Source organism: Myotis nattereri (assembly GCF_964212035.1).
Source record: "Myotis nattereri genome assembly, chromosome: 2".
In the NCBI taxonomy this organism is placed as follows: Eukaryota; Metazoa; Chordata; class Mammalia; order Chiroptera; family Vespertilionidae; genus Myotis; species Myotis nattereri.
Window position 1 is genome coordinate 161,461,937 of NC_138076.1, and position 23,389 is coordinate 161,485,325.

The 23,389-nt window shown below is 38.7% G+C and overlaps 1 protein-coding gene and 1 pseudogene across 2 annotated transcripts; both read right to left on the reverse strand.

Annotated features, from left to right (window-relative positions):
• Window positions 1–16,251: 16,251 nt before the first annotated feature.
• Window positions 16,252–17,095, reverse strand: LOC308513914 (olfactory receptor 6C65-like; annotated as a pseudogene). The gene has a single exon. The product of its transcript is annotated as an olfactory receptor 6C65-like (transcript).
• A 5,140-nt stretch (window positions 17,096–22,235) lies between these two features.
• On the reverse strand, window positions 22,236–23,177 carry LOC308513075 (olfactory receptor 6C65-like; the record flags this gene model as incomplete). The annotated part of the gene is made up of 1 exon (XM_081082872.1): window positions 22,236–23,177. One exon carries the CDS (start codon window positions 23,175–23,177, stop codon window positions 22,236–22,238), a length of 942 nt encoding a protein of 313 aa, XP_080938998.1.
• Window positions 23,178–23,389: the final 212 nt, after the last annotated feature.

Genomic DNA, 23,389 nt, shown 5'->3' on the forward strand with positions numbered 1-23,389 from the left:
AAAAATAGATTTTTATGATGACATAGGTATTCAAATTCTGTAGTAAAATACTATATTTAAAAACCAAGAAAAGCAGTCTACATTTATTTTCTCCTTTTCTCATCATAATCAATATTGCCACTATTACAATAAACTTCCATAATGTTACTTGTATGAGCAAGAGATTATTCCTCAGGATTCCTGTTATTGTTAAATAATCCAACTTTTTCTCAGATCATTATTTACTCCTCAAAATTTATAAATGTAGTTTATTATAATTCATTATATGAATTGGATTTACAAATAAGTTAGGAAAAGTGATGATATTCCTTAAGCCTTCTTTATCCAAGATAAACCTTAGATATAGGGCATAACCAGATGGTTAAGAACATGAATTCTCTTCAATTGTCCCAATCAAGGGATTGTTTTAAGAGTAAACTGCATTTCTCCTGGAAAACAAAATATAATAATAAATCTTTAGATTTTTCTTTGTTTATTCTTCTTTACTTTTATGCCTTCTTCTTAGCCCTAAGATGATTTGATGGATAATTATATTGTCTATAGTGTCAGAAATATTGTGTTCAAGATATTTGCAAAGGAGTATCTTTAGATGCACTCATGTTATTTTCAGTTAATTGACTCTGGTACCTTTTCTCTCTAAAACCCCAAAGCTAAAATTACATTTAATATCACTAACTATAGTCTTCCAGGTGGTGCCTTTTGCCTTATGTTTTTAATTTCTTTAAAAAGAGAGTCGTAGTTCTACCTCATCCTCATACCTCTACTTAGTTTAGGCTTTAAGCCTCTGCAACCTGACTTTCACTTCCAACCCCTCCCTACTGATTTTCTAACACCTACAGGAACTTCATCACTGTGAAGCACAAGGCTAGACTCTTTATTATAAAACTCATTAAAGTTTCCAAAATTATTCACTGTAGTTAATTTTAGCCAGGCACCGGGAAAGAGGGGTTAGGTGACAGTGGAGAAATTAAAAGTCAGAATAATATTGGTATGATAATCAAGAGTTTCATATGAATATTAATATTTGAGATCCACCCAGACAGTTAAGAAAAGTTATTGCCCAAACTTGACATCATCACATATATCCACATCTCCCTCCCAGTTGGTGCTGTTTATTATATCACTGTAACCACTTAATTTCTAAATTTACATTATAATTTCAGATATGCATGAAGGATGAATAGAATGCTAACTGGCTTCTTTTTCCTGTATTATGAGTCTTATTTTGTTGATATTATTTTTGAGCATTATGTATAGTCTTTAGCAAGAGGAAGCGACTCTATTTCTAACTGCTCCTTGTCATTAACCATCATTAATTATTTATGTGCAATGATAATTATGAAAATATGTCCTATCTGAGTACATAATCTTTAGGCTTCCTGGTACTTTTTCCTTCACTGAATAAAATGGGATTTCCCAGGAGACATTAATTAGTTTGCTATATGAATGATTTTTTACTCAGTTGCTTTAAAATATATCTTACAAATAACGGCCACCTGAGTCTGGGAAATTGATTCATTTGTTTCTATGGACATGCGTCTTATTAAATCCTTTGAGATACATATAGCAAAGCCAATCTTGCTATGAAGGCACCAACACAGGAAAATGGACACTAACGCAGGGGAATTTATGAAAAAAACACACAACTCAAATAAGGGAAATGATGCAGAGTTGACACCACTAAGATGGAAACAATAACAAAGTTACCTGCCAACATTATATAATGTCAGTCCGCCACATATTCTTACCTCATGTATTAAACCTTCAAGGTTTCTCAAGAAATAGATTAACAATGAAAACAGATTCCTTAGATGATCCTTCTACTCCCAAAGAAGTGATCTCTTTCTGAGCCTTATACCAATCAATAGCTTATACAAGGAAAGAGAAATAGTGCTTTGCTTTCCAACTCTCTGAGATTTTTTCAAACCCCCTCATCCTCTTTCTCTATGCAAATTCTATTTTTGCTTTTGTTAGATAAGATCAATTTATTAATGATTTTTCTTTCTTTTTTTTAAGTAAATCTTTATTGTTCAGATTATTACATTTGTTCCTCTTCCTCCCCCCCCCCCATAGCTCCCCTCCACCCAGTTCCCACCCCACCCTCTGCCCTTACCCCCGCACTGTCCTCATCCCTAGGTGCACAATTTTTGTGCAGTCTCTTCCCTCATCTCCCACACCCCTTTCCCCGCCAAGAATAGTGAGTCCATTCCCTTTCTATGTCCCTGATTCAATTATAATCACCAGTTCATTGGGTTCATCAGATTATTTATTCACTTGATTCTTAGATTCACTTGTTGATAGATGCATGTTTGTTGTTCACAATTAGTATCTTTACCTTTTTCTTCCTCTTCCTCTTCTTAAAGGATATCTTTCAGCATTTCATATAATACTGGTTTGGTGGTGATGAACTCCTTTAGCTTTTCCTTATCTGTGAAGCTCTTTATCTGACCTTCAATTCTGAATGATAGCTTTGCTGGATAAAGTAATCTTGGGTGTAGGTTCTTGGCATTCATCACTTTGAATATTTCTTGCCACTCCCTTCTGCCCTGCAAAGTTTCTGTTGAGAAATCAGCTGACAGTTGTATGGGTATTCCCTTGTCGGTAACTGAGTTTCTTTCTCTTGCTGCTTTTTAAGATTCTCTCTTTGTCTTTTGCTCTTGGCATTTTAATTATGATGTGTCTTGGTGTGGTCCTCTTTGGATTCCTTTTGTTTGGGGTTCTCTGTGCTTCCTGGACTTGGAAGTCTATTTCTTTCACCATGTAGGGGAAGTTTTCTGTTATTATTTCTTCAAATAGGTTTTCAATATCTTGGTCTCTCTCATCTTCTGGCACCCCTATAATTCTGATGTTGGTACGCTTGAAGCTGTCCCAGAGGCCCCTTACACTATCTTCATATTTTCGGATTCTTTTTTCATTTTGCTTTTCTGGTTGGGTGTTTTTTGCTTCTTCGCATTTCAAATCTTTGCCTTGATTCTTGCGCTCCTCTAGTCTGCTGTTGGGAGTCTGTATAATATTCGTTATTTCAGTCTGTGTATGCTTAATTTCTAGTTGGTTCTTTATCACAACATCGAGGGTCTCATTAGATTTCTTGAGGATCTCAATAACTTTATCGGCGGCTTCTAGACAGTTCTTGAGAGACCTTAAAAGTGTGGTTCTGAACTGAATATCCTCCATTGACAGTTTTGTCCTGTTTCTTTGTCTCTGCATTTTTTATGCTTTCTTGGTGCACCCCCTAGTGGTCTTTATGCGCAGTCTTGTTGTAGTTAAGCCTTGATTGTTGTAGTTAATACTAGGGGGATTTGACCTCCAGGCCAACTGGCTGTGAGAATCAGCTGTGTCTGCAGTGGGAAAACTTCTGTCCTCTAGGTAGTTGCTAATCTAGCCTTTGCCTGAGGCTATCTGGCAAATGGCTCTGTGCAGGGCTTGGGCAGGGCGGGTCTCAGGGGATCAAGAGAGGGGGTGGAGGGAGCAGTTATGGCTGCTGTCAGTCCCGTCCCCAGAGGCTCTGCCTCTCAGAGTCCCAGTAACCACTGCAAACCTCGGAGAGAAAGCTGCCCTCGCGTTCCGACCGATGCCAGACAGTCCGGCTTCTTCCGTTTGAGTCTGGGTCTCTAGAGACTCGCCCAGAACTGGATCTCAGAGACTCCCTCCCTATTGAAAATGACAGCCGCGCCCTCAGCCACCAGCCCGCTCCGCGCGTACCTCCGAACCTTTGTATTTTCCGCACTGCGCCTCCTCTGAGTCTCGGATGCTGTTCTCTTTCCTTCTAGTTGAAGAATTTCCCCTCAGCCAGTGTTGCTGTGGTTCTGGGCGATGTCCGTTCCGTCTTTTAGTTGCATTTGTGAAGTGGTTGTTCGAGGCAGCTAACTCCGGTGTTTACCTATGCCGCCATCTTGGTTTTCTCCTAATGATTTTTCTTATATGCAAGTTATAAAGATTAATAAACAGAAACCTCATTGAAATTAGCGTTGGGAGGGTCTGTAGGTGAAGATCACACCCTACCACTCATTGTCTTACCTCCAACAAGATGTTTTTCTATTCTACTCTCCTAACAGGAAGAAGGAAGATTTCCTCAATAGACAATCACTCAGCCAATGAAAGACTGATAAAAATCAGCCAAAGAAAAGCCACTAGATGCTAAACTGCCATGGAATTGTTGTTTACAAAAACTCATCTGAATTCCCACTTTTCTCTATAAAAGAACCTCCTCTCTTTTGTTTCTTTGGATGAGCGCAAGTTTGGCCATTAGATCACATGCCCAAAATTGCAATTGTTTATGGTCTAAATATTTAAATTTATTGAAATAAAATATCACATGTAATGAAAATATTAAGGGTGTTATTACTGGTTACAGTTTTAAATATATTAACAAGAAATCCAACATTTTAATCCAAAAATGACACCACCTTGGTGTCATAGCAACAAAAATGAAATTAAATGTTGAATACCAAATTGTTATTTCTTATTGTTCCCAAATAAATCTTTTTTTTTTCCTGGCGAAATATCCAGCTGTGTATTTGTTTAAGGCCAATAAAGTGAAATTGTATGCTAAAAATTTATTATGGTTTACATAATCGTTGCTTTGTCTTAAATTTGATTTATCTTAGAAATATTTTTCCCCCAATTACTCTAGGGCTATAAAAAGGGCAGTAAGTATAACAAACTATGAAGTAACTACAAATTGACAACTTTGCTGTCATCTCTTTTTCCATACTTCCTCCTTTGAATACACAACAGGCAAAAATGGTCTTAGTGAAATACTCTTTTCAACTTTGGAAGAATGTTGTTTTATTCTTGAACATTGTAGAGACAGCAGTTATTTGAGAGTTTAATCAAAAGAACCAGAATAGTATGTGAATGTGTGTGATCACGCTTCCATAACCTTAAATGGGACATACTTCTTGTACCAATACAGTTTTATTACACCTCTGCAGAGTACTTCTTTTTTTTAAACATATTTTATTGATTTTTACAGAGAGGAAGAGAGAGGGATAGAGAATCAGAAACATCGATGAGAGAGAAACATCGATCAGCCGCCTCCTGCACACTCCCGACGGGGAATGTGCCCGAAACCAAGGTACATGCCCCTGACCGGAATCGAACCTGGGACCCTTCAGTCCGCAGGCCGACGCTCTATCCACTGAGCCACACCGGTCAGGGCTGCAGAGTACTTCTTAAGCAACACACTCTTCGGCTCTCAAGAGATTGCCAGGTGTGTTTAAAATCACGTTGTTCTCCCTATTCTCCTCTTTCCCCAGCCTTTGGCAAACAGTGTTCTTCTTTCTATGTCTAGTAATTTGCTTTAGGTACTTAAAAAACTAGAATCATATGGTAAAAGATGAGAGAGAGAGAGAGAGAGAGAGAGAGAGAGAGAGATACTATTTTCAATCTTGCTATCTTGTGCAACAAAAAGTGTCTCTCAATCATTACTCTGGTGTGTAATTTAGATATTAAGGGGACATTTCTGTTAAACTAATAGATGTTTAGGAAGGATGGAATTGTTTCTGCTTAAGTTTTTAATAATAAAAGGATATTACCTACTTAGGAAGTGTTCAAACTTGCCCTGGCTGGGTAGTTCAGTTGGTTAGAGTGTAGTCCTGATACACCATGGTTGCAGATTCCATCCTGGGTCCCGGCACATACAAAAATCAACCAATGAATGCATAAATAAGTGGAATAACAAATTGATCTTTTTTTTCTCTCTCTCTCTGAAATCAATCAATAACACTTGTTTAAAAAAAGAAATTGTTCCCATCCTTAAGGTTTGGCTCAGTGGGTAGAGTGTTGGCCTAGGGATGGAGGCATGAGGTTTGATTCCAGTCAAAGGCACCTGCCTGGATTGCAGGCTCGATCCGCAGCAGATCAATAATTCTCTTGCATCATTGATGTTTCTATCTCCCTCTCCCTTCCTCTCTGAAATCAATAAAAAAAATATATATATATTTTATCTTGTTGGAAGATACCCATTGTCTTCACTATCAGAGAAGTGCTAACAAGGATTGTGAACGCTGGTGAACCTTGAGCCCTTGCAAGGGCCAGAGCTATGCACCAATTGTTTAGTTGAAACAATGGTGGCTCAAGCAATTTCCTGACCAAATAGTCTCAGAGTAATTCTTTGCTAATATTTACTGACCTTTAAGATAGTCTGTCTTACCAGAATTGCCTGCCTGACTAAGGGCTATAGGTGTATCCAAAATTGGATTAAAGGTTGGCAAGGCCTGGGCACCAGTGGAAGTCCTTCCTCTTGCATCAGGCTTCCCACCTGGCCCCCAATATTTCCAAATTATTATTTCTTGTCTCATCTCTGTCATTTGAGCGCGGCCCTTCTCCAGATCCCAAACGCTGAACCATACGGGAAATGGCTTGTACATTATTTGAAAAAGAAAAGAAAAGAAATTGATCACATTTTAAGCAATGTAATATTCTTTTTGGGTATAAATTCCAGGGATTTGGAAAGTATATTTCTGTATGTTCTTGATATTGCACTACATGGGTGACTACTTATGGATAAAAAATATAACCCTGGCTGTGCCCTTAGTCTTAGAAAGGACTACATACAATTTTGACTACAATTTTCCATATTAAAAGTTGATATAAGCTTAATTAACCATGTTACAGAAAGATATGCCAACAAATATATTTTTCTTATCTCTCAAAAGGAAAAGTAACTCACATATCTTCCTTATGACACTTATTCTTTTGATAATTTTTCATGGTTTCCGCCCACAGCTCCTCATTGTTTTTAACTGTGCCGTGTTCAGGGAGACATGCCTCTACGCTGGTCTAACAGGGTTATCAACCTACCTTTACTCTCCCGGGATCTTCTGGAGCCTCTCCAGTTCTTTGAATTTCTCATTTTCATATCATATTAAGACTCTCATTAGTTGTTCTTTCTTACTGTAAAAGCTGGAAACATTTTCCTTTGATCTCTGTCACAAAGGGAAGAAAATCTAAGGTAAGGGAGGAGAATAACAGCACTTCCTCTGGGTTTTGGAAGAGCTATGATGCTCTGAGCAGGAAGTTGGCTTTCCTACTCCCCAAATAATTATATTTATATTTTTCTGCTCAGTCTTCTGGAGGCGCACTGGGATCACCTGAGTGAATAAAATAAAAAATCCTTGGAGACCCAGGTTCTAATGTCACTAATAAATCTTTTGCATCATGAACTTTGGCCAAGCAACTAAAATAGAAGCATCAGGAATGCTGTCCTTTGAGACACTAAGACAGAACAATAGCATTAGACAGAGGCCAGGTGCTCATCCTGGTAATAAGGGAAAAAAGCACAAGCCTGATATAAGTATAAGCAATTTTAATAGCTGAAATATTTTGGTTTACCTAATTTCCCATGATATAATTGCTTGTAAAGTCTTTATTTAATATGAAAATACACATTGAGACAAATTCCTATGTATTCAATGATATTGTAGATTAAATTTATATTTTTTAGTCATAGAAACATTTATCTACTTTTAAAAACCTGGAGATATATGACATGCATATTCTTTATTTTGCCTAAAGATGACACTTTGTAAGACCATTGTTACATGTATGGCTCAAAAACAGTTCACTCATTTGAAAACCACTGATCTAATGATTTTGGCTCTAAAATTTCTGCTCCTGAAAATTTGAAATATTTTTATATTTTAAAAGGAATCCATCTGAGAATATTTTAAGGACAGAATATTACCTGTACCTCAGGCACCTCCTCTCTGTCCACCTCTAATTACATTCCTCTTTATCCTTAGTTGATGAATTCATGGGGCCTTTTGTTTTTGTTTTTACTCTTCATGCTGCTCTGATATTTGGGGAAGTGGGGAAACTTAGCAAAAATGAACCCACATTTTTGGATGTTCATATTCCTGTGACCCATGTATCATTCCTAACACTGTGGGCAATCAGTTTAAAATATGCAAGGCAAAACAGGAGAGGACTAGTGAGGAAACAACTCAAACTTCACCTTTACGTTTCTGTAAAATTTCAACATTGGCATAAGCCCAGGGTATGATTTAATAGTGCGGACCAAAGCTATTGTTTACCAACAAGAAAAGTAAGCATAGTTCATTTGATAGTGAATAAATTCAATGCTAAAATATATAACTTCTTTGAAATAGTATCTTAGCGTTGAACATATTATAAATAAAAACTAGGATATTTAAAAAACCTTTTGTGACATTGTATGGCCACAATAAAAATTAAAAAAACTGATGCTGGAAATGTGTTAGTTAATATCAAATGGTTACCTATTGCTTAAAGTGAACATTTTGTAATTAGGTGCCAGGTGCTTAAAATTATATATGTACACACACACACACACACACACACACACACACACACACACACACACATATACATATGAAGACAACTTCTTTAAAATGAAAAGACCAAGTTGTAATTTTTCTAAAATTATATTTGTTTCTAAAATAATACTTGTACATTGATGAAGTCTCTAATAATTCAATTATTAATTAAACCTCTGTTTTTTAAAGTACCCCATTGGTGCAAGGGCTGATGCTCTAACAACTGACTCACACTGGCTAGGGTCATTATAGTTTTAATTTGTAATTCTCTGATTATTAGTGATATTGAGCATCTTTTCATATGTCTATTGTCCATCTGTAAGTCCTTTATGGAAAAGTGTCTATTCAGGTATTTTGCCCATTCTTTTAATTGGATTGTTCCTTTTCTTGGTGTTGAGGTGTATAAAATTTTTATAAATTTTGGAAATTTAATTCTTTATCAGATGTATCATTGGCAAGTGCATTCTACCATTCAGTGGGTTGCCTTTTCATTTTGTTGATGGTTTCCTTTACTCTGAAAAAGCTTTTAGTTTAATGTAGTCCCATTTGTTTCTTTGTTGTTGTTTGTCTTGCTCAAGGAAATATATATCAGAGAAATATTGGTGAGAAATGTCTGAGATTTTACAGCCTATGTTTTCTTCTAGAATATTTATGATTTTGTGACTTACATTTAAAAAGCCAATCACAAAAGAGCAACTATTGTATAATTTCACTTATATGAAGTACCTAGACTAGTCAACATCATAGAAATAGAAAGTAGAATAGTGGTTGTTTGGCCTGAGGGGAGGAGATCTGCTGTACAGCATGGTGCCTTCAGTTGTAAATACTGCTGAGGGTAGATCTCATGGTAAGTGCTCTTCCTTCGATCAAGGGAAGGGGCCCCCTTTCACCAAGACAGTGTTGAGCGCTGTTGAGCGCTGACCCATGCACCAAGAGGTCACTAGTTCGATTCTTGGTCAGGGCACATGCCCGGGCTCAATCCCCAGTCAGAGGCATGCAGGAGGCAGCTAATTGATATTCCTATCTCTCTCTTCTTTCATCTCTCTCTCTAAAAAAAAAAAAAAAATCAATAAAATAATCTTTAAAAAATAAGCACACAAAAGGGGCCCTTTCACATCCTCTTCTGGGAAGTCCTGCAAACAGCTTCACTAGAAGGAAGAGGGAGGAAGCACATTTGGAACCCAGGTTGTATACCCGGAAGCAGCCCCAGACAATATCTGGGCAACCTTGAGGTATAAGCAGCAGTAGGCAGGAGATGTCAGATGCCTAAAGATTTTCACCAAAGGTAATTTCTGACCGGATGCCTACAGGGAGGTGAACCCATGTAAAGGAATAGAGAATAGGCTGACATCCAATATAAAAGCCTGTGATTAGTTTAGGATAATGCTTGTCAATCAGAAAACATTTTATGGTGATGGGGAGAGGAATGCTGTTTTTTCAACTCCGGGGAACATACATACCATGAATCTTCTTGCTGTGTTTGACATTATATGTGCTCCCATACACTGCTCCTAGTATTTTTAGCAACCATGATTTGTTTGTAATTGATAGGATATTGTGTTAGCCATGACCAGGAAAGGAATAAATAGGTAGGCAGTGTGATGTATGAAAGGGTAATGGAATTGGAATGTAGATCTAAATGTGCCCTGATTCTTTTGAAACTTGTGAACACAAATAGCAGCATGGTGTTTGTCAGAGGGAAGAGGTTGGGGGGAGAAGGGAGTCCTAATATATGGTGACAGGAGAAGATTTGACTTTGGGTGGCGGGCACACAGTGCAATATGCAGATCTTGTAACATAGAAACCCACACCCAAACCTATATGATCATGTTGACCAATGTCACCCCAATAAAATTAATTTTTTTAAAAAGTCAAATTTGCTCTGATTCGCCTGAAAAAGTTCCTTTTCCCATTTCTGAGTTTCACTTTCTTGATCTCATAAGTGAGAAACTGGGATTATATCAGGGTTACAAATTAATCTGATCTCACAGGCCAACTCTTGTATTGGTACTGTATTGAGAAGGATTCTGAGGTCAGATCCTCACTCTTTAAGAAATAATTATGCAACTGATTTTCAGTTGTTTGATATAGCCATGGCATAGGGAGGTTAGAGGCATATCTCCTTTATATGCTATCCTTGGATAAGAAAAGATCTATAATTCTCTCTGGATGAAAAATTCTGTTAGTCTAAACATTTTGTTTACTTGATGCTTGAGACTAGAAATATGTTATTAAGCCCTACTGGTCATTTTATTGTTTATTCATTTTTTATATTTTTATTGATTTTTAGAGAGAGAGGGGGAGAGAGAGGGAGAAACATTGGTTTGTTGTTCTACTTATTTATGCATTCATTGGTTGATTCTTGCATGTCCTCTGAGTAGGAATTGAACCCACAACCTGGGCATATCCGGGCATCTCGCTTAACAATTGAGCTACTCACCCAGGGCTCTTTCTGATCATTTACCCTACACCATCTTCTACAAAAACATAGGAATATAGACTCTGCCTTTTGGTATCAAAAATTTATAAGACATGTATAAAGTGCAGAACTTAGTCATTCAGTTTATGAAGGTTTTAGATTCCTTGCATTGTGTGTTCTGGTATGTGAACTCTGATAAACATTACTAAACTGCAGTTTGTAGAATTACCCCTTCCCCCCTCACACACATAGTTTAAATAAATGGTTTATGTATCTAAAATATATACATATAATGCAAATAAATCTTGGGAAAGTTTTGAAAGCATAAAAGTTTATGAGAACTGTTTTTATTTTTGGTATGTTCTTCTATAGTTAAAATATGTATTTAGATTATCTGCTGCCTTAGGAATATTTTCTAAGTAATATTAACTAAGTAATATTTCTAAGTAATACTAACATCTTAAAAAGTTAAAATTAAGAATATTTTTATATAATTGCACATAGTACCATAATCACATTACTACCATATAATTACACAATTTTACATTTGCTCAGTATTTGGAAATATTATAACTTCCCTAGAAGCCTGGTGCATGGATTTGTGCACTGGTTGGGTCCCTAGACTTGGCCTGTGCCCTCTCTTAATCTGGGACCCCTCAGGAGTTGTTGGAGAGCTAGTTTCTGCCAAATCCCGACAGGCCAGGCCAAGGGACCCAACTGGTGCATGAATCCATTCACTGGGCCACTAGTATGTGTATAAGATCTTTGGTTAATCTCTTCCTACCCTTCCCTTCCCCCTTTCCTCTGAGATTCATAAGTCTGTTCCATTTTTCCATGCCTGTGGTTTCCGCTCCTGCCTTGAGCGTCTGCCCCCTGGTGATCAGTGTGTATCACAGCTACCTGCTGGTAGGCTGGTCAGCTGGTTGCGTAGGCTTTTATATATAGTAGAGGCCTGATGCACAAAAATTTGTGCACTCGGGGGGTCCCTCAGCCCGGCCTGTGCCCTCTAGCTGTCTGAGACCCCTTGGGGGATGTCTACCTGCTGGCTTAGGTCCACTCCCCGGGGGATTGGGCCTGAGCTGGTAGTCAGACATCCCTCTGGCAGCCTGGGAGCCCTCGGGGATATCCACTTGCCAGTGGGGAGAAGGCCTAAGCTGCAGTCGGACATCCTTAGCGCTGCTGAGGAGGCGGTAGAGGCTCCCTCCACCACCGCTGTGCTGGCTTGTGGCTGAGCAGAGCTTCCCCTGTGGGAGCGCACTGACCTCTAGGGGGCAGCTCCTGCATTGAGCATCTGCCCCCCGGTGGTCAGTGTGTGTCATAGTGACCAGTCATTCCCAGTCATTCTGCTGTTAGGGTCAATTTGCATATTACCCTTTTATTATATAGGATAGAGGCTTAGTGCATGGGTGGGGGCCAGCTGGTTTGCCCTGAAGGGTGTACTGGATCAGGATGGGGGGTCCCGCTGGGGTGCCTGGACAGCCTGGGTGAGGGGCTGAGAGCCATTTTCAGGCTGGTCACACCCCTTCAGGGTGGGGGTCCCCACTGGGGTGCCTGGCCAGCTTGAGTGAGGGGCTGATGGCTGTTTTCAGGCTGGCCATGGCCCCCAGTGACCCAAGCTCCCAGCCTTTCCTTTTTTTTCTTTTTCTTTTTTTTTCAGAGCCTCCTTGAGCCGAGGCCAGGGCAGGCTGGAAGCCAGTATCTGGAATTTATTTATCTTCCATAATTGAAAACTTTGTAGCCTTGAACAGAGCCCAGGGTAGGCCAGGGCAGGCGGAAAGCTTGCCCTCCTCCATCGCCAGGGGCAACCTAAGCCTCCTGCTTGCTCCAGCTCCATGGCCGCCACCATCTTAGTTGGGCTAATTTGCATACTCACTCCTGATTGGCTGGTGGGCATTTCTTGTGACTGTAGCAGAATGGTTGAGTGATGGTTAATTTGCATGTTTCTCTTTTATTAGTGTAGATAGATAACATTTATGTTTCTCTCACATTTTTATAATTGCAAATTATAAAAATTATTATTTTTAGTAATTAGGCTTTGCATTAGTCCAACTATTTTCTTTATTTTTATTAATTTCCATTTTATGTTTATTTTCTTTGAATTTTCACATTTTGGATTTTTAATTTTCAATTATGAGGGTTCTGAATCTCATCTTAAAGTTCAATATTCTCAATCCTACTAATTAAATAGAGTGAGCTACATAGGGTGATTATTTGAAAACAGCAAAGGGAAGTGATCTTTGAACTCCCCTTAATCTGAGTACCAATAAAATGTGTTCTATGATCCTTATATGCATACTGAATAGGTGTGTAAATATTTTGCATTGATTTTCAATAACTGAGTTTTTATGATTTCCCACTTCTTTCTATTTCCTTGTAATGTGATATACTAAAAAAGAGTCACTGCATGTAGTGTAAAAACAGCCATTTCTAATAATCCTGTTTATAGTACTCACAAGAGATCAGCCTTCCCCAAAGTGGCAGCCTACTGTAATTCCAGTTTACTGTTTAATAGGAGGTGTGTGATCCAAAAAGATATAGATACATAATTTTGGTGGATAGAGTTGTTGGGAAAGTAACCTCAAAGCTCCAAATAACCCATTTTCATATTAGGAGATAACTATTTATCAGCTATTTTATCCCCATATAATTCCGAATAGTAGATTCAATGGAATAAGGAAATAAGAGTTGGAGGGACACTAAGCCCATTGCTAGACATGATCATAAAGCATAGTTTTCTAAGTCTTCATTCCATCCATAACTCTGGTTTGTTGTGCATTTTATTTCTGGTCATTTATTTTGATGTAGGACTTAAATAGTTTATCTAGAGCTTAGTATTTATCTTTTGAAAGTAAACATCAATACTTATTTAAAGGCATACCTCATAATCAGTTCATGTTTTACATGTGTGAAATAGGTGGCTACATGGACTTGGGAAAATTACAGGAAAGAAAAAAGGTAAAGAATATAGAAAAATACATTTGAATAGCCTATCTAATAAAAGAGAAAGATGCAAACTGACCATAACCCCAACACCTTCTCATTGGCTAATCAGCAGGATATGCAAATTAACTTCCAACCAAGATGGTGGCCAGCAGCCAGGCCGCTGAAGCGAACAGGAGGCTTGTTTGCTCCAGTGATGGAGGAAGCCAAGGTTCCCTGCCTGCCACTGCCGGCCTCTGAGCTGCAGTCTAAGTAAATATGTTGCAATTATAGAACCTAATCAAACTCCAGAAACCTGCTTTCAGCCAGCCTGGCTTCAACCAGCAGGACCGTAACAGTGTTTCAATTATAGAACCCAAACAAACCCAGTACCTGCTTTCAGCAGCCGAGGTCTCAGAGCTGGAGGTGAGCCTCAGAGCTAAAGCTGGCTTTCAGCTCCAGTGACAGCCATAGAAGATATATAAATCCCAGAATAAAAAAAAAAGAAAAAAAGGAGAGTTTGAGAGCTTCAGTCGCCCGCCAGCCTGAAAACAGCCCTCAGCCCCTCACCCAGACTGACCAGGCACCCCAGTGGGGACCCCCACCCTGAAGCAACAAGATGGTGGCTAATTTGCATACTAAAGGCAGGCGGCAGTGGGCAAGGCTGTCCATGGTCCCGGGACCTGGATCTGTGACCTTGCCGAGTGGGGGGCAGTGCTTGAGGCTGGCCTTGGTCTGGGACCAGGATCCATGACCTGGCAGCCAGGGGGCACCGAGGGAGGCTGTCCACGGTCCTGGGACCCGGATCCATGACCCTGCCAGGCGGGGGGCACCGTGGGAGGCTGTCTGCCATCCTAGGACCTGGATCTGTGACCCTGCCGGGCGGGGGGCAGTGCTTGAGGCTGTCCATGGGACCAAGACACTGATCTGTGACCCTGCGGGGCGGGGGACAGCGCTTGAGGCTGTCCGTGGTCCCGGGACCTGAATCCGTGACCCTTCCTGGCGGGGCGGCAGCTCCCACAGGGACGGATCAGCCGGGGTTGGGCAGGGCAGGACGCCTGGCTTCCGCCCAGCCCCAGTCACTCTGGGCAGGTGAGCAGAGCAGAGAGCCTCTGGACAGGGGAGGCAGGCCGGTGGAGGGCGGCCTATACTCCCCACATGGCAGTGGTGACAGCTGTGAGCGCGCCAAGCGGAGCTTGCAGGCTGACCTGAAGTAGCACCTGCAGGCCATCAGCGCCCAGGAGTGGCTGCACAAGATCCGCCTCCTGGCCCAGATGGTGCAGGATCACAGGGACAGCCACTATGGTGGGCCAGACTGACGTCCTCCTGGCCACACCATGGGGGTGTGCAGATCTGCAAAGCCAGAGGCCTCCGGTGTGCACATCCCCCCCTGGTGTGCGAACATCCCCCAGCACACTGTCACCCTCCCACGCCTGCAACAGTTGCAAACCAAGCGTGCACAAGTTCCCCACACCTCTCCACCACACTTCCATCAACCCAGCATGCCTAACACCCCCACAGGTTGTGCACACATCCCCTCTGATGCACTCACGTCCTTTGGAGAGTGTCTGGGTGTTCTGGGTGCTGAGGGTGGGCACCTGTGAGGTGACAGTGAGAGGGCGGAGTGGTGATGCCCTGTTCCCACGGAGGCCAGTGCAGCTATGAGATCACCTCTGGGTTGTTAATGCAGGTGCTGAGGCAGGAGCAGGTACAGACAGACACACCTGGTGGGCATGGGTGACCCTCACTGAGGTGCCTTCGGTCAGCGTTCAAGATCAAGAACCCAGAGGCGGAGAGGAATTCCGTCCTCTCAGTGAAACAGTGGGATAGTCAGGGCGACTGTAGAGGAGGAATGTGCACTTTGGGTGCCAGCACCCATGAGCGAAGGCTGCCCTGACTGAGCCTCACTTGCTTGGGGCCTAGCACACTCCTGCCAGGCAGCAGGTGACAGCACGTGCTTTTCCGAATTAATGAGAGAAAACATTGATTCTCCTGCTGCCCACAAAGGTGGAAAGTGAAGTGGGGAGACATGTGGGGACTGAGTGAGGTTCCCTGTCTGGGGGTTCCAAATCTGCTGTTGGTTTCTTTCACCGCTGCCTAGAAATATACAGGTGTCCCCCCAAAATGTATACACACTTTGAATACCTACTAATTCCAATGGTTTTAAGCATAAGAAAGAAACAACAATGGAGCTGTTATCTGTTAAAAGTGTGGGCACAAACAGGTAGTTGGACATTCCCTTATGGGTCTCAGATTGGAGAGGGTGAAGGCCAGACTGAGGCCCCCTCCCCCCCCACCTCAGTGCACAAATTTCGTGCACCAGGCTACTAGTAGAAAAATAAAATAGAAAAAAGCTATAAAATGACTTTCAAGTCTTTGACCACCAAATATAATTTGAATTCTACCCCTATTTTCTTAAAGTATTTCAGTTTTTTCCCCGTAGCATTTGCCACCACTAAACTACTAGGTAATTTACTTTTCTATTATGTTGACTGTTTAATGTATGTTTTCTCACAATGGCTGAAACTTGTGCATGCTTTATTCCCTATGTATGCCTACCACCTAGAACAATGGTCTGCATTTATGTGTGGTTTATTTGTGTTTCAGCTACAGATTTTATAGTGGGTAGTGTTTGTTTGTCAACAATATATTTTTTGGGAAATCATTAAGGGCCTGTTTCACTTGCTGGTTTCTTAAGGTATAAATACAAAGATTCAGCATGGGAGCAACAGAAGGATTGAGTACTGCTACCCTCTTGCTCAAAGTCACAAAGTCTTTTGCAGATATTTTTACATATATGAACATGCGACTCCCATAAGAAATGGAAACCACAATCATATGGGAGCCGCAAGTAGAAAAGGCCTTTTCCTTTGCTGGGCAGAGGGGATCTTCAGAATTGTTGGAAGAATGAATGTGTAACAGAGAATCACAAAGGCCAACCTTACCATGAGGGTGAATACTGTTAAGAAAAATGCCCTAGGATCTAGAAACTTTGTGCAAGAGTCAGCAGCACAGGAGAGTCACCAGTGAAGTGGTCAATAACTCTCAAGTCACAGAAGCCTAGATGGAGTCCCATAAGCACAGAGGGACAGATGATGAGGAAACCAGCCAGCCAGGAGTTTATTACAGGTTGGTTGCAGACTTTGTTACTCATGAAAGGTGTGTGATGTAGAGTTTTGCAAATTGCCACATAGTGATCATAGGACAGAAGGAAAAACTGTAGAACCCACAAAGATAAAAATAAATGCTGTGTCACACTAGCCTTATAGAAAATGGTTGTATCTCCTGTAGTGATGCTGACCAAAAACCTGGGAATACAGACTGTTTTGAATGAAATTTCTAAGACAGAGAAATTCCTGAGAAAGAAATACATGGGATTCTTCAAACCAGCATTTGACAGTGTTAACATGAAGATGGTCAAGTTTCCAGTTATACTCAATAAGTAGGTGAACAGCAGAAAGAAGAATCAAGTCACAGCTTGTAACTCTGTGCCATCCCTACGTCACAGAAGGATGAATTCTCTAAATGATGTCTTATTTGGAATGGCTACACTCTGAAATCTTAGGTCTGTAGGTAAAAATAATCATAGATGTCAACTCCTGATATGGTTTCAAATACATTTGTAGTGTTCTTATTCAGCACAAAGAACAATGAAACATGAAGTCACAAAAAGGGACAGCATAGTTATCCATTAAAATTGCAAACTCATATCAGCAATTAATTTGCTATTTATTACTTAAAAATCTTAGATTTTAATTACAGCTTTTATAATTCCCTGTTAAATATTTTTGAAAACTTACTTAACACAGAGAAAGTTGTTTTTTTAAAGTCATAAAAATGGGTAATAATGATAAATACGTAGTTTACTTCAGTGTGGAAGTAATTCATTTGGGAAGGTTAAATAAGTTATTGAAACACATAGTATTTTTGAAAACCTAATAAGTCTACTTTCTAATTTTGCCAGTGGGAAATTTATTATTGAGTCAGAATATAAACGTTTTCTAAATATGTCTCATTTTCTGTTTATAGTAAAAATTAAGCAGAAAATATTATACTTGTGGGCAATTCATTGAAATTCCTTCCCATTTGCCTTTATTCTAAAGTGATTCTATTTGCTCCTTTTTGACTAAAATTTGCACAACACAATGCCAGACCTTTTTAATACACAATGTTGTATGGTAAAAGTTCCATTTTGAATATTTGAATATAATCAGTCATAAAAATAATGAAAAAAATAAGAACGTTCTTTGTAAGATTAAATAATTATTTTAGAAAATTGTTACATGATAGCCTCTATCGAGCTCAGCTTTCAAAAATCATAATTAGATAACTTTTCTGTTCACCAAACAGTAGTTTTGGAAGATGTGATAGAGAAAGGAAATATATTAGAAGGAAGACAAATAACAACAGCAATGATAGCAATAATAACTGTTATAAGAACATGTAATGAGTTTTATTACAGTAGCTCCTCGGGTTATGTCGGAGATCCGTTCCTACAGTGCGACTCAATGTGATTTTTGCAGTAAGTCAGAAGCCACCTACATAAGCACCTGTGTCACTCACATTCAGCACATACACAACAGTAATGAAGTGAAACAGTAAAAAAAAAATTAAAAGATAACAATTCCTGACCTTTACTTGTGGTAAATAAATAATAAAAAACATAAAGCACATATATATGTACATATGTCGAAATGACAGAACTTTTTTTATATAAATAAATATAAGATGGCGATGTAACCATGAAACGATATACGTCAAATCCGATGTAACCCAAGGACTGTCTGTATTATTGTTACACTTATTATTATTATTATTATTATTATTATTATTATTATACCAAAGATCTAAATAGCCTTTAACCTGTGCCCCAAAATGCTTTCAGTAGGCCCTGTTAAGAATCTCATTTTGCAACTGATGAAATTGAGGTACTGAGGGGTTATGTAACTTGCCCAAGGTTACATAAGCAGTATGTGTAGATAGGTTAGCATTTGGTCTGTCTCCTATGGCATCATTCCATTAATGACTGAATAATGTGTATGCAACCCATATTAGAAATGTTCTCAAAATCCAGACATTTCTTTAGCTCTGTGGGCATAGTTTGCATTCATGAATCAATTGTTCTGAACTAGTCAATCCTGACATAAAGATACCAGAAGCGGTGTGTGTCAACAAAATAAGAACTTTAGGTAATGAGAATTTAAGAATTCTAGGGAGGTAGGTACTCAATCTCCTGAGAGATATTTACCTGTGTAGGTCAACATGGTGTGCTACTACCCATACTGCCATTTGAGAGAACATGTATGGACCTTGAAAATATTATACAAAGCAAAATAAGTCAGAGTAAGTTAAGAACCATATGATTTCATTCACATGTGGGACATAAAACTGAAACTCATGGGCACAGACAATAGTATGGTGGTTACCAAAAGAACGGGGTAGGAGGTTAATAACGGGTAAAGGGGATCAAATGTATGGTGATGGAAGAAGATTTTAGTTTGGATGGTGGGCAGACAATGAAAAATTTATCAATTTTGTGATATTCTGAAGTAGCCAGGTTTGGTTTCATTGATATTTAAAATTTTATTTTTCTGGTTTCTATTTCATTGATCTTTATTATTCCCTTTCATGTTTTCTGTGATACTGGAAAGAATGAGTACAGTATTCTGTTGATGTTGGATGGAATATTCTAAAAATTTCATTTAGATCTATTTGGTTCATAATGTTGTTCAAGTATTTCATATCTTTACCTGTTTTATTTTCAAAAATTTTTATAAGTTATTGAAAGTATTGAAATGTCTGACTCCAATTGTGCAGTTGAGTGCTAAATTCAACTTCATAGTGTTAAGTTAAACTACATTTGTCAAGCTGGTTCATTTGCTAATATTGGTTGGTTTTGAGTATGTAATTGGTAATAATCAATGAAATAATTTTGTAAAAATCTATTGAGTATACAGAATTACAATTAACTTTATTGTATACTTTATTATTTGTAACATATTTGTAAAATTTATAATATGTCTGTGTATTCTTTTCTGATTACTAGTTGATAAAACTTACTATCACACTATTTCTCTCTGCCCATATACATTGAAGGACCTGGACTTTATTGAGCACTGGATTACTTGAATAATGTCTCCATCAATGAATGCAAGCAAGTATTTGGATTTATGTAGAATCTCCAAAGTAACAACTGCAAAAATTTAAAGTCTTGTCATGTAAAGACAGAGAAAAAACCATGATTCTGGAATAGCAGGATAATTCATGTCTAAGCTGCCTAATAAGAGAGCCCATCATACTTCTCAGTTCTCACTGAAGTTACCATCAAATTGAGCAAAACACTTTTTACAAGCAAATGTAACAAATGTTTTTGCTAAGACACAAAAATTTAAATATTATATGGATGCTTTAGACATTAATACTCTCCAACACTTTATTAATTTTTACCTGTGTTTGATTAAGGGTAACCGTGTTTCTTTAAGTACTTGTTAAAAATAGTCATTTTTTAAAAAAATATATTTTTACTGATTTCACAGAGGAAGGAAGAGGGAGCGAGAGATAGAAACATCAATGATGAAAGAGAATCATTGGTGGGCTGCCTCCTGCATACCCTCCACTGGGGGGTCGAGCCTGCAACCCTGGCACTTGTCCTGAATGGGGATCAAACCGTGACCTCCTGGCTCACAGGTTGATGCTCAATCAATGAGACTCACCTGTTGGTCAGAAGTCACATTTTAATGGTGAGAAAAGAGAATCCAAGCACTGAGAATGAAAAAAAAAGAAAAAGTGGGAGGGGGGCAGGACATCTGTAATACTTTTAACAACAAAGTAAATTTAAAAATAAAATAAAATGTTTAGCAAAAAAGAATATTAAGGATGAGTGTCCTGATGGTAAATTAAATGATCATATATGTTCAGCATCATTGTGAAAGAAGATAGAAAAGAGGCAAATGGAAGAATATTGAATGAAGTTTGTTCTCAAAAGCATAAAGGTATAATTAAGAAATTTTATAGAAAAGATGTGTGTCAAGGTTTGAACAAAGTTAACACTTACATCCACACCCTCAGTGTCCAAAAATATTCTTAATGAGATATATATATTTGAAACATAATGAAACCATTCAAACACTGAAACACATTTTAGGGGATCCTTGGCATACCAGAAAATGCAAGAACTGTCTGGGAGATAGAAAGCATAGGTTTTAATTGCCAAAAAAGTCAACAGAGAGGCTATTGGATCTTAGGAAACCTAAAGACAGTCCAGGTTATTACCAAGAGAACCTCATATGAGCTCCAGGCTCAGCATCAACAAATTTAAAGAAAGTAATGGGCTATGGAGCAATCATCAATATAGTTTATCAGAGATGTTTTCTGATAAAAGTAGTGGGGTCCTACATGAATATCAATACCATATTTGTAGTAACTTTGAAATTTGGCCCCAAAAAATCATTAAACTGCCGGAAGCCAGTCCATCCTTGCTGCTTGACACAGTCGCTGCAGGGAAGAAACATCTGCACAGCATATGTTTCAAGGGACCTGGCGTATATGGCATACTGTTCTTAATATGTTTGCTCCCCTTCTTAACGCTATGTGTTTTAACCAAGGTCACCTCTTTGAGAAAGGTTGTTTCCCCAGGTGGGGATTTTTCCCTGGAGTTAGGGATTAACAGGACTAAGAAATGGAATAAATCAGTAAAACCCCTTAACTAAGTGCCAGGCTGGTAGTTAATCACTTTAACTATGAACAATCATGCTTAAGCTACATAATCTTTACTTAGGATAATCTCCTTCAGTTACTTCCTTGTCACTTAACAGAACAATAGAGTAGCAACCTTGGAAGGGAGATAACAAACGCCTTAACCTTTGGAATAGAATGGATAGGATTAAAATCAACTGGTATAAATACAGATATAACAAGAGAATAAAAGATAGAACCTGGCTGGAGAACCTGGCTGGGGAACCTGGCTGGAGAACCTGGCTAGAGAACCTGGCTAGGCTGCTGGTCAACTGAACACTGTCTCCGTGTCATTCCTTCTTTGCCGATTCTGTCCACACCTTTGGGAACCCCTGGACCTGTTGGGGCTGGACCCCAGCATTAAAAAAAGATATGTTATAATATTAAAGGATGGAATTGACATTGAAGATATAACATCTTTGTCCCAAGTAGCATAGATGAATATTCATAATGTAAAAACCATAGGAGAGATGAGGGCAAATATAAGAACATTAGATTTAAGAGACTTTAATTCCAGAAAATCTTATTTTAATACTTTGTGCAAATCTTCTGGGAGAAAAATATTTTTAGAATTCCTTGGTGATAATTTTAACTTTTGATTGGTGTCCAAAGGAAAAGATCCCTTAAACTAAATTCTTGCATTTTTTAAAAATGTCATTCTCATCTATGTAACAACAAATTAATCATGCTCAGAAATTTCAGGGCATGTAAATTTTAAAAGGTAGTTGTGCCAATGAGTCCAAAATGGTATAAATAGAGAATAAAACTTGAAGGAAATGGAAGTATAGCAGTGGATGGAGAAATATAACAATATTAATATTATGTTAGACATACCGTTTCATTTAAATAAAGTTCAGGCCATAAATTTATGATGAAAATTTATTTGAGAAACATTTTTTGACCAAGTTCTTAAAGGACTGCTTTACCTGCTCATTTCTTAAGGAGTAAATAAATGGATTTAGCATTGGGGCAACAGAGGTATTGAGCACTGCTATACCCTTGGTGAAAGCCACTCCTTCTTTTGCTGAAGTTTTGACATACATGAAAATGCAGCTGCCATAAGAAATAGAGACAACAATCATGTGTGAGGAGCAAGTGGAAAAGGCCTTCTTCCTTTGCTCAGCAGAGGGGATTCTGAGGATCATTTTAAGGATGAATACATAGGAAAGAATCACTAATGTTAAGGTTACCATGAGTGTGAATACCGCCAGAAAAAAGGCCAGGAGCTCTAGGAATGCTGTGTCTGTGCAGGAGATCAGTAGTATCGGAGAAGAGTCACAGGTGAAGTGGTCAATGATGTTGGAATCACAGAAATCCAGTTGAAGTCCCATGATCACAGGTGGGAAGATAATGAGAAATCCAGCCAGCCAAGAACTAATTACAAGCAGGTTGCAGATTCTGTTATTCATTATTACTGTGTAGTGCAGTGGCTTACAGATAGCCACATACCGATCATAGGACATAGCAGTCAAAAGGAAAAATTCTGTTGAACCAAGGAGAATGAAGAAAAATTCCTGGGCCATGCAAGAATTATAAGAAATGGTCATATCTCCTGTTGCAATGCTGACCAGGAATCTAGGAATAGAAACTGTGGTAAATAAGATTTCTAGGAAAGAGAAATTCCTAAGGAAAAAATACATGGGGGTTTTGAGGTGTGAATCTATCAAAGTAAGGGTGATAATTGTCATGTTTCCAGTTATACTCAGTATATATGTGAAAAACAGAAATACAAAAATTAAAGCATTTAACTGTGGGTCATCTGTTAATCCCAGAAGAATGAACTCTTTTACAGATGTTTGATTTTTCATTTCTTATTGTTAACTTCTTCCGCATCTGTAAATGCAAACAAAAACTATGATTTAGTGAGTATAGGATTACTTTTTTTTTTAATTGGGACCATCAAATCTACACACACACACACACACACACACACACACACAGTACATATGTATTACTAGACAAGTAAACAGAATGTAAACTTTTTTATGAATTAAATAATAAAATATTGCTTTTTTGAAGA